This window comes from Dendrobates tinctorius, unplaced genomic scaffold (assembly GCF_039654945.1).
Source record: "Dendrobates tinctorius isolate UK_male_01 unplaced genomic scaffold, ASM3965494v1 ptg000223l, whole genome shotgun sequence".
NCBI classification, from domain to species: domain Eukaryota; kingdom Metazoa; phylum Chordata; class Amphibia; order Anura; family Dendrobatidae; genus Dendrobates; species Dendrobates tinctorius.
In genome coordinates, this window is record NW_027361890.1 from 12,615,150 (window position 1) to 12,627,774 (window position 12,625).

The 12,625-nt window shown below is 40.6% G+C and overlaps 1 protein-coding gene across 5 annotated transcripts in view; it reads right to left on the reverse strand.

Moving 5' to 3' along the window:
- ARHGAP40 (Rho GTPase activating protein 40) overlaps window positions 1-12,625 on the reverse strand; it is a 195,717-nt gene that overhangs the window by 56,137 nt on the left and 126,955 nt on the right. For all 5 annotated transcript variants that reach the window (XM_073555344.1, XM_073555345.1, XM_073555343.1 and 2 more), the window contains one exon: window positions 9,377-9,546. In XM_073555344.1, the coding sequence (XP_073411445.1) occupies window positions 9,377-9,546 (170 nt within the window). The remainder of the gene's footprint in view (window positions 1-9,376; window positions 9,547-12,625) is intronic.

The window sequence follows — 12,625 nt, forward strand, 5'->3', positions numbered from 1 at the left end:
TTTAAAAAAAAAATGTTGAAAATTAAAGTTATTGTATTTGGTTAGCACTATATCTTGTGTTTTTCTTATCTTTATGCGCCGCTGACACAAACACTTGTTTTTTGAGGTAAGGTACAACATAAACACTTTTTTTTTTTAGGGAAAGTAGTTTATATTTCAATCAGTAAATATTAGGGGTAAATTATTACATTACATGTACATGTTAACATCACAGGTACCTTTATACATAACAGGTATGTAATATTTGACCTTACAGGTACAAAACATAACAGGTACATTTAACTTAGCGGCTTAAATCATTTCGTCTTGCCATGTCACACGTCTATTATCTGAAACAAAGTAAGCAGGAAACTTATCCCTCATCTGGGCAACTTCCATAGTGGTGAAATTGGTAATCATGCAATATAACAGGTTCCTCAGGTTGTAAGTTTGGTCGCTCTTTTACCATTATGTAGTTGTGCAGAAGAACACATGCTTTCACAACCTCATGAATAGTGTAAATTTTTAGGTTAATGGATGTGCACAAAATGCGCCATTTTGATATCAGCAATCCAAATGCACACTCCATGGTACTTCATGCCCTTGTCAATCTGTAATTGAAATTTTTTTTGTGTGATTTAAGTTTCTACTAGAGTATGGTTTAATGAGGTTGGCACACATTTGGAACGTCTCATCACCAACAACAACAAAAGGCATTGGCAGGCCATGAGTGTTGGGCAGAGGTCGTGGCGGCGGAAAATTAAAATCATTCCCATACAGAAGTTGGCCCATGTCTGAGATTTTGAATGTCTGCGAGTCATTGCCTCGTCCGAATGAGCCAATGTCCACGGCAACGAATTTACAATCGGCATCCGCTATAGCCATTAGAACTATGGAAAAATATTTTTTATAATTGAAGTACTTTGTTCCACTTCCAGCTGGTTTCAGAATCCTAATTTGTTTGCCGTCCACAGCCCCCAACAGTTAGGAAAATTGCAAATTTACTGGAATTTGGAAGCATTTTCAATCCAGGGTTCACTTGTGGGTTGGGGATGGAATTCTTACCACAGAATGCTAACTAAAGCACAACAAGTGTCTACAATAATCCCAGAAAAGGTGGATACTCCAATCCAGAATTGGAAATGTAATAATAATAATCTTTATTTTTATATAGCGCTAACAGATTCCACAGCGCTTTACAGTTTGCACACATTATCATCGCTGTCCCCAATGGGGCTCACAATCTAAATTCCCTATCAGTAGGTCTTTGGAATGTGGGAGGAAACCGGAGTGTCCGGAGGAAACCCACACAAACACGGGGAGAACATACAAACTCCTTGCAGATGTTGTCCTTGGTGGGATTTGAACCCAGGACCAGGATTTGAACCACTGACCCACCGTGCCGCATTAACGAGGACAATGTCACTCCAGTAGCCAGGAAACTGCGGGAAAGAAAATGAAAAACAAAAATCAGTACACTGCTTAGGGTTAGGGACAGGGTTAGGGATAGGGTTATTTGTGACAGGGGTTTCTTTTTTGACACTACGTACCTCAGGGTGACCAAAAGACGTTCCTCAGCAAGAATCGCTCAACAGAGCTGTGTGTCCCGCCTGGCGATGGATCCTTGGACACGTAGCAGCAAGTCATGGAAGCTCTGTTGCGACATCCTCATGTAGTCAAAAAACATCTCCAAGTTTTGCTGCAGCTCGGTGTACAAAGAGTGGTAGGCTCCACAGCTCTCTGGTAGTTTTAGGATGGGGTGTTGCCAGTAGTAACAACAACATCTTCTCATTCTTTCTTTTCTTGTGTGTTCTGGCAAGCAAAAGCAAAGGCAGCAGCCAACTTCAATTGTAAATCCAGATCTTCTAAGAAGCTGTCCAGGTCAAGATCCATCTTGCAGCTAGATACAGCAGCCAAAGATGAGGATTTCCTCAGTACAGTGTGTCTATATATATATATATATATATATATATATATATATATATATATATATATATATATATATATATATATATATATATATCTCCCATGAGACATGCCTACTGGGTGTCTGAGGTCAAGGAAAAGGTACGGGAAAAAATTGGAAATTTCTAACGCATGCGCATAAGAAAAGCAAATACATGTAAAAACGCATACACACGCATGTAAACACTGATTTTTTTGCCATCATGCATAAGATGATGCAGATAAAAAACGCTGCGTAAACATGCGTTTGCATGCGTTTGAGAATGCAGATGATATGCTGCGGATTCAAATGCAAATGTGAACCTAGCCTTACTACCAAATACTATGCAGCTTCTAATGATCTGCGCCTGGCCAGCCACCTAAGGCAAGGTCTATAAGCTGTCCGTGCCTTAGGTGGGACCTGCTACTTCAATACTGTTCCTACCTTTGGGTCATATTTTCTTCAAAATTGTATCTCCTAGTTTGAACACTAATCAGGTCAGCATTGATGGAATGCAAAGAGTGATCTTCTGGTTAAATTGCTGACAATATTGAAGCTCAAAGAAGTCTACTTTATGTATAACAATCAAATAAATTACATTACAAAACCTAGTCTTGTCCACTATATTTATATGCACCCCCTATTAAAAAATTGTAATATGTAATACAAAAAGGTGTCAATATCATTGTGCAGAAATCTACATGTAAATTCTAAAACAGATATAGGAAAATTAAAAATTCCACGTTGACACTATTAGCACAGTATTGTGGACAGCGACACCTTGTGGGTAAAATGTTTTCTGCATGTCTAAATAAGTTTGGTCAATTATAAAATTATAACGTACAGTACAGTCATGGGCAGAAGTTTTCAAACTGTCAAAACTTCGGGTCTTCAAAGAGTGCTGCTTCACTTTTTACAGTGACAATTTGCTCTAACTTAAGGTTATTATGAAAAGTGATCAAATGAATAGCAAATGTAAATCAAACATTCATCAGATCATCAAGAACTTCAACGACAGAGGTTCAATAGGGCTGAAGAAGACTTAGAAGTGCCCTAGAAAGTCCAATAATTGCCAGGATGGTCTCAAAAGCATTCAGTTCAACACCATTGCAAAGATTGCTCAGGAATGGCAGGAGGCAGGTGTCCATGCACCAAGAGCCATAGTGAGGCTGGTCTAGTGTCAAGGGCAGCAAAGTAGCCACTTCTCTACAACAAACACATCAAGGACAGACTGACATTTTGTAAGAAGTACAGAGATTACACTGGGGTAAAGTTATTATTTCTAATAAGCCCCCTTCAGACTGTTTGAGACATGTTGAAAAATGACCATCCTGAGATCATCAATGTCCCACACATTGCGAGTCTCACAATGTCCCACAAAATTGTGAGCGAGTCCACTCCATGGATGAAAAGCAACCCCACATTGCTTTTCATCCATGGAGTGGGCGCACTCACAATTTTACCTAAGAACACTGCCATTAATAAAGAATGGAAATTAATCATCCACCAAAACAATTCCCAACGTTCCAGGAGCAATTTGGTGATAGACAATGATTTTTATAGCATGGTGGCGCACAATGTCATACGACAAAAATGATAACCAAGTGGCTTCATGAACAAAACTTTTTGGGTCCATAGCCAGGAAACGCTCCTCAGTCCAATTGAGAACCCATGGTCAATCCTCATAAATCAGATGGACAAACAAAAACTCAAATTGTGAAAAAAGTCCAGTACTGATTAGGTAAGAATGGCTTGCAATCAGTCTGGATTAGGCCCAGAAGTTGACATTTATCATGACAGGGCAAATTGGATAAATTTGATGCATTTGCAAATAATAGTGTTAAAACTTATTCTGATATATTGTATTCAGTAACCATAGTTCTAGCTGACTAAAGATCTAAAAACACTGAAGCAACAAAACTGAAAACCAAAATTTGTGTCAATCTCAAAACTTTTGGCCACGACAGCAATTGATGGTAAGTTGCACGTACAGTACTTTTTTACATTCTTTCTCTGAAAGAATTTATGACTCACTCAGAAATGTATACATAAGAGAACTGACCTCAAGGTATAGAGCTCAAAATAAAGTGATCAAAACTAAATTTAAAAGCTCCTGTCAAAAACAGGGAGAGGCAGCTGCTATCATTCCACCAATTGATAAACTACACTGCTGATCTGACCAGATGACTACTGACTACTAATTATCCTAAGAATGTACTGATAGCTATATTAGTCAAGCTGTACCGCACATACAAGTATATACATGCCATAATAGTGATCCAGATAAGGGTTGATTGAATAGCTTCTGATTGAATAGCTGTATCGGTAACCCTGATAACCGGAGCGCTTCCGATAATCAGCTGTTCAACACCGCAGCTGCATGTGTAGCGGCTGTGTGACAGTCACAACACATGTATGGAGATACCCAACACACAGGCTCTCCATGCATGTGTTGTGACTGTCACACAGCCGCTACACATGCAGCTGCGGTGTTGAACAGCTGATTATCGGGAGTGCTCCGGGTATATGGGTTCCCAATGCAGCTGTTCGGTAAGTGCCATAGCTATTCGGAAAAGCCCTTACCCGAAGCTATTCAATCAACCCTAAAACAAATTCCATTCACATATTAAAATAACATTACCTCCATACAAAACCCAAACAAATGAAAAAACTTACATTAGAACCACAAAATCCATATTGAATACAGAAGAAAATTGCTCAATTTAAATAGTAATTTTGCTTTTTATTCATAAATCAGCAATATTTTGTTAGAGGGAAGGCCATTGTTCCCGACTTAGGTCTTTAAAAAAAAAAAAAAACTGCCAAAATATGTCTTCCTACTTTAAGGATCAAATTACACCTGCTGAATATAGAAGTCTATTGGGAGGGAAATGATGAAGGGAGACCGAAGCATAGAGAGACACAGAGAAACTGCTAAGGCTTCTAGTCTGAAGGGAAATCTACAGGACATGTTAATTACACAAGATAGTGTTTTTCAACATACACACACAGACAGCTTCCACTAGGAATTTCAGGGCCCCATACTGGCAAAATTTTCAGGGCCCCCTTTTGAGACTCCGTCCAGGCTCCACCCCAGACCCGCCTCCACCCCTCGAACTGTCCACAGCCCCACCGCTCTCTTGGAAAAACTCCATCAATCACACATTAACAGTTCCCATCATACGATAACACATATAACCAGCAGCCTTTGTTTTGGCCAAAAGATTTTTTAAGCTGCCAACACGACAAGGTAGAGACTTTTGGCCGGGCCCTACTCTACTCTAACCTATTAAACATTTGTTAAAATATGCAATACAATTTAGGTATATTTTTAAATTTTTAAAATGATTAATAGTATCACACGCAAGGGACAAATACCACCGCACCATGCCCAGACACCATATTACCACCACATAGTGACCTATAATACCACATACAAAGAACAAATACCGCCACACCATGTCCAGACCACATATTAAAACCACAGTGACAGAATATCACATACAAGGATAAATACCACCACACCATGCCCAGACCACAAATTACCACCACATGGTGTCCAATAATACTACATAAAAGGAACAAATACTACCACACCATGGCCAGACAACATATTACCACTACTTTGTGACTAAATACTACAATACCGATCAATAATAAAAAATAAAAAAACCCCACAATACTAATATCACCATATGTGCAATACACAGGAGGTCTGTACTTATTATGCAGTGTCAGTGTAAAGTGTTATGAATCAGTCACCGAGGAGGATCACAGGCCCAGGCTAAGCCACAGAAAGCCAGAGAGGTTGGTAACTAAGTGGATGCAGACCCCTGGATCCTGTCCACACAACTAGCAGTAGCCGTGGAGCGTACCTACGATGATCCTAGACGCCTCGGCACAGCCGGAGAGCTAACTAAGCCTAAAGAAAGAAAGGGGAAACCTAAACTGCCCCGAAGCAGACCCCAAAGGAATAGATAGCCCCCAAACATATATTGTCGGTGAGACAAGATGAAAACACAAACACAGGCAGAAAAATACACTGAGCAAATGATGGGGCACACACAGACTAGACAGGAAAGAAAGACACTGTCTGCAATCACGCACAAAACCCTGCAAAAAGTCCAACACGTCTGATGCACAAAAACACTGAAGTCACACGACTTCCCCCCCACTATATCAGGACTCTGGTATATTCTGAAAGCAAAGCACAGAGAGACCAATATAAAAGGGGACAAAACAATCTGGCACATGCAGTAACATATGGGCGGTGACTCAGCACAGCCCCAGCCAGAGCTAGCTGAGCCGCACAAAGCAAAGATAAACAAAACCAGATCAAATGCAAACAGAATAGCAAATGAACCACTTAGCTGAACATGCAGGGAAAGAGCAGGAGACATCAGAACTCAGGAGGCACAGCAAGAAAATCACCAGCAGGGATAGAGGGAGTCAGCTGTCTTAAATCCCAATCAGAAACCCCAGATCTCCAATCGTCTTCCTCATTATCAGGTGGCAAGCCTCTGTCAATCAGATCAGCTCCTCTACCTCCAGTAACCACCAGAGGGAGCAAAGAAAGAGAACTCTCAATCTGACCCACTCCACTATCTTCAGTAATCACCAGAGGGAAGCCAGAGAGAGAATTCACAACAGTAAAGGTAATACAGTGATAACTGGTGACATTGTACACAGGACTGCTGTATATAGTATCAGTGTATTAGTATCAGTGTCTAGGTAACACACTGACTCACCAGTGATGCCTCTAGGTGAAGTCTTTCATCTTCATCCAGAACAGATTGAGGTCACTTCTTCTAGGTGAAGTCTTTCATCTTCATCCAGCACAGATTGAGGTCACTTCTTCCAGCCAGGGCTCGTCTCTTCAGGAAATAACAGTTATCTAGACTGGAGCACCGCTTGCAGAACACATTACTTATTTTTTTCCCCAATTTCTACACTACATCAAATGAAGAAAAAAGGCAACATAGTATCACTCTACACAGTAACAGGATTGCCTCCCCATTTAAAATAGTATACTCAAAAAATAAAATAAATATATCACTGCAGTAATAATATCCCTTAATTAGCCCCTATGGTAATAATATCCCCCATCCTGGCCCTCATGTGTCTCATTCCTGGCTCCAGCCATATGTTCTCCCATCCTGCCCTCATGAGTATCCATTCTGCCCCATATGATCTCCCCATCATGCCCCATCTGTCCCATGATCCTGCACCATCTCTGTGCCATGATCCTGCCCCATGAACCTACACAATCTGTCTCCATCCTGCCCCCTGTATCTCCCATCCTGCCTCCATATCTTTCATCCTGCTCCCTGTCTCCATTCTGCCCCCGGCAGGAAAGACAATTGTCTCCATTCTGCCGGCTTGCCACTTTCAATACAAATTAAAAAAAAAAAAAAATTAAAAAAAACCCCTTTCTCCTTACCTTGCGGAGCTCCTGCGGCGAGTGATCTTCCCTCAAGGGTGAAAGCGTGCACTCGCCGGCAAATGACGATGACATCAGACGCCGGCGATGTGCGAGCTGATGTCAGCTGCCAGCCTCCTATTGGCTAGCAGCTTTAACTATTGCCATGCAGGCCCAGGCCCGCACGGCAATAGAGTGTAAGTGAACCCTGCGTCTCGGACGCAGAGTTCAGTTACTGCACTGGCAAAATCCTGCTGCTGGGGCCCGATCAACAGAAGAGACTGGGCCCGATGCGGGCCCCCTCTGCAGACCGGGCCACATACGCCAGTCAGGTCAGTAATGCCCTGATCACACACCTCACTTTAGAAAGTCATCTAAAAGTGCTTTTATGCTTTAAACAACAATATGAACTTTATAATTTTAATGTGTATTTTTCTTTCACAGCGCTATGCATTGCAGGAGTGTCTCAATCACTCTCCTATCTGGGCAAGACTCAGAAAACAGATCATTTTGGCTTCCCGGTACAGGACAGACTAACAATTTGTTCAGAGAGCAATTCTATTTGGTATACAGGTGCAGAATGGCTATCTGTCCATCTGGACAGATTCTTGTTGGTCTGCAGCACTCAACTACATAATGGGCTGCCAGCACCTATCCTTTTCATTTTTTTTTTTTCTTAGTGGCAGTGTGTGCTCGAGAGCACACACGTATGCATGCGCAAAGCCACCACGGGCTACAGTCTTTTGTCTTGTCCCAATCTCTAGGTGAGTTTCTGAGATAGGCCTTATGTAGTATGTATACAGTAGCCTCAGTGTCTCCTATGTGATGCGTATATGGCAGCTTCTCTGTCTCCTGTATGATATATACATCATAATGAAATATGTAGTGTGGAACTACATATATATTATGGTGCTGTGTATATGTAGCATAGAATGTAGAGCTACATGTAAATAGCATACTGTGTAGAGAATTTTTATAGTGTAAATTCTACACTAAAAACAGACACAGCTTCTATATTCTAATATAGTCCACACACAAAGAATTACACCCACCATACACCGCTCCACAATATATGCTACAGATCATTATACACACAGCTTTGCACTATATGTTCAATATTATATATATATATATATATATATATATATATATATATATATATATATATATATATATATATATATATATATATATATATATTATTACTGGGTGTAATTCTCAGAATGTGGTCTTATTCTGTATGTATACACAGCACGCACTTCTCTGTTCCTGTTGAATTGAAGGAAAGGTGGATTTGGACCCTTAGGAAGGGTCAAAGTTGGTGAGTTTATTATTTTTTATGTCTGCAACCCTATGAGGAAATAAACATTAATCCAGGACAACCTGTTTTAAGAGTTTATCTCAAGTTTTCATTATTCCCTAACCTTAGGACAAGGAATACATTTCCAACACAGGAACTCCCTCCAAGCCCTAGAACCAGGGTTCTGTGGATTCCCATATGTGCTTACTCTGACTCCATAACTAGTCTGAGTATGTGGAGCGCTTGAGACCGTTTCTGTGGCTCTCTATGTACTATTACTCACAAAGTGGTTTCAACTTGAAAGATATAAAGTTTGACTTGAGGCACATGTGAAGATTCTATAAGGTGGTTTATTTACATACATACAGTGGCTTGCAAAGGTATTCGAACCCCCCCCACCCCTTGGCATTTTTTGTGTATCGCAACCTCAGAGAAATAAATTTTAAGTCATTTCCAAGGGAATGTAGCTCACTAGGAAATGCAGAGCAACCACTATAATTGAACACCTCGTGAGTCTCCAGGATTATTATTAGGTCAATACCACTTGTGAAGGGCATTAGCTATGTTATCACAGAAACCTGAAGGGCATTACACCCATAAAACAAGAAACTGACTGAGAAATACAATTTTTTTTGTTTTCCTTTTGAATCAAGTTGCTAATAATCCTATACCTAAAATGTTATGTGTTTGATATCAATTAAATTTCTCTGTGGAGAGGCTCAAGGTCACTTACCTTCTGGGGTGCTGGGTTCAGATGAGCTGCTTTCCTCCCCATCAGAGCCCTGCATCTGCTTGATATTTTCCACCTCTAACCAGAAGTCGTTCATAGAAAGCAGGTCAGAGGTTTTCCGGCAGCAGGAGCCTGTTTGGGGCTGGTTCATGTTGTACTGGCAAGTTTGCAGGCTGTGGAGACCAGGACAAAAGTATGAGTGATAAAAACACGAGCATAACGACAGGGGTATGCGCAGAAACGGACTGGGGCTGAAATTCAGCCTTGGCATTTGAAATCACACAGGCCCATGCTGTCCCCAATGCTCCAGATGGGGATATATTACTAATATTACCCTGGATAGAAGAAGCAAGATTTACTACAAGACCAATATCTCCAATGATACCCGTGGCCTGCTGGAGATAGTAACGGAGTCAGCGACTTTGTGCTCCGTCACAACTCTTAACAGTATGGATGTCTTGAGAATACAGATTCTGCTAACAATGTAACAGACAAGGCAGTCCACAACCAGACAGGCCCTACTGGCATTTGCCAGAATTGCCAGATGGCTAGTACAGCTCTGGGTATGCGGTTAGTATACACTCGCAATGCAGAATACGTTTAGCTATTTACACAAAGTAAGATTTTTATTTTACATATTTGTAAGTTCATATGCAGCACTACATTAAAAAGTGAGAGATTCCATGTATCGACTCAGATTTTACAATAAAAAGTGCATACATTATTAAATAAATCTTTGACCCGATGAGTCTAGTGTACTTACTTTGAAAATCCATGTCAGAATAACGGAATAGCCCTTTTTGAAATTTCTACATCTAATATTAAAATGAATAATTAAAATGATTTTTTTATTTTAGTAATAATATAGCCAATCTGACATGAATTTTTAAAATCTGTATATTAGCCTGATCAGGTCCGAAATATATATTTAATAAACAGGTCTGCAAAAAATAAAATTTCAAGAGCTGTTTTGGTTATTCCACATAATCTTTGCTTTTTTGGTGCTCTGAATCCGAAAATTACCTACGTTTTGTCATATGACATCACGTTTCCCGATAATTTAGGTAACTATGTTAGATAAGGCAATAACGCAAAATTAATTTTATAAGTCTATGTTCATTTTTTTTATTACAAATTTTTCATGACAATTATTTTTGAACTGAAATGAACTCGCTAAAAAACATTTTTTTCCCTGTGAGGCTCCTCTTGGTACATTTACGCTTGTGAGTAGCATCTGGAATGTCTCTCTGAAGCATCCAACAATAGTCTGCCATCATTGTAATGCTCCATTTTCCCTGGTATTTTCTTTCATCTCTATTATCCTGGTGGAATCTTTCACCTTGCTCTTCACTCACAACTCCCAAAGTAGTCAAGGTGGGAATAGAGGAAATGCACTTTCAAACTCATCTGGCAACCTAAAGCTTGAAATGCTTTCAGCATTCCATCTGACGATCATTTTGTAGTCAGGATCTTTATTGCCTAAAAATTTCTCTATGACCTCTTTAAATGCAATCCACTTTTTTTTTTGAGAATCCATCATGGTATTGACAAACTATCAGCTATAAGCCTTCCAGAAGGAGAAAAGATTCCATCAGCTCAATACAATCCAATAATAAAGCTACTCTTTATTGGAGCAGTTTAAAAAAGTTTAAAAGGACCTTGTCCCATGAGTAAGGGTTGTCTGTGCACACCAGAAACACGACATGCTTCGGAGTCTTTTTAAACTGTTCCAACAAAGTTTACCAGATTGGATTGTGCCGATTGAATATCTCTTTCTTCTATCACCAGCGGATGCGGCACCCTCTGGCTGACCTCCTGCTTAGGACCGAGGTCTTCAACATAGTGAGCTTTACCCACCCTCTCCCTTTCCTCCTTATAAACCTTCTAATGTCTGGTCAAACACACCTTCCTTCAATTTTGTCTCCTAGAGGCTTAGAAACTTGGTGACCAAGTATTTGAAGCATTCCCCATCTCTTGGAAGTGATTTTACGAATTGCTTCATCAAGCCGAATTTTATGTGAACAGGTGGTAGATTAACTTTATAGGGAGGTACCAAAGTTTCTAAGAGGACATTTTTTTCACCGACTGTGAGCACCCTCGGTTGCCAACTCTTCTTGGTCCAGTGACTTTGTCAGTCTCGACTGGCCCACAGACACAGAAAATGTCATGATCACGTGAGTCTGGGCGCAACGAGTACCGCAAGGCGAACCCATGACACACGTGACTGATATGAATGGGAAACTGAGGAGGAAAAAAAGACAAGCTAAGTCTCAGAAAACCAGAGAAGTTGGTAACTATGCAGATTGCAGATCTCTGATCTTACCCGCACAACTAGCAGCAGTCGTGGAGCGTTCCTACATTGGTCCTAGACGCCTCGTCACAACCGGAGAACTACATAAGCCTAAAGCAGGAAAAGAGGAAAACTGCCCCAGAGCAGACCCCAAAGGGAAGACAGTCCCCCACATGTATTGATGGTGAAACAATATGAAAATACAAACAAAGGCAGGAAAATAGGCTGAGCAAACGATGGGGCCCAGCTAACTAAAAAGGACAGAAAAGGAAAGACACTGTCTGCAATCTGCCCAAAAAAAACTACCAAAATATTGTCCAACACTTCTGATAGCAAAATTAACCCTGAAGTCACTAGACTTCTAAATCTATATCAGCACTCTGAAATATTCTGAGACAGAGCAAAAAAGAGGCCAATCTAGTAAGGACCAAAAAGCAGATTGGCAAATACTGATTAATAGGAGTGGAATTTCAGCATAGCCCCAGCAGGGGCAGGCTGATTACACAACAAACTGAATTGACCAACAAGCGCAAGTGTGAACATTAGCAAAAAACAAACTTAACTTGAGAAGACTGGAAGAGAGCTGAAGTCCAGGACCTGAGAAGCAGACTGAATCACCAACACCCGGATAGGGCGTCGGATGTCTTATATCCAGTCTGATACTCCAGAGATCCAATTGTTATCTTCCTCATCAGGTGGCAGATCACTACCACTTAAACCAACCTCCTACCTCCTGTCACCACCAGAGGGAGAATGGAAAGGGAACTCTCAACTGGTTGAGCAGAAAATGAGTTCATGACACGTGACCCTGGATACACCGCCTCCGTGACCCTGTTGGATGTTATATAGGGACAATCCTGAAAAATCGTATCAACGACAGTCTAACGTCAAGCAATTTTAATTACTGCTCATATTTTGGTTTCTATTTTGCATGTGAAATTATTTTGGTTCAATAAAAACTA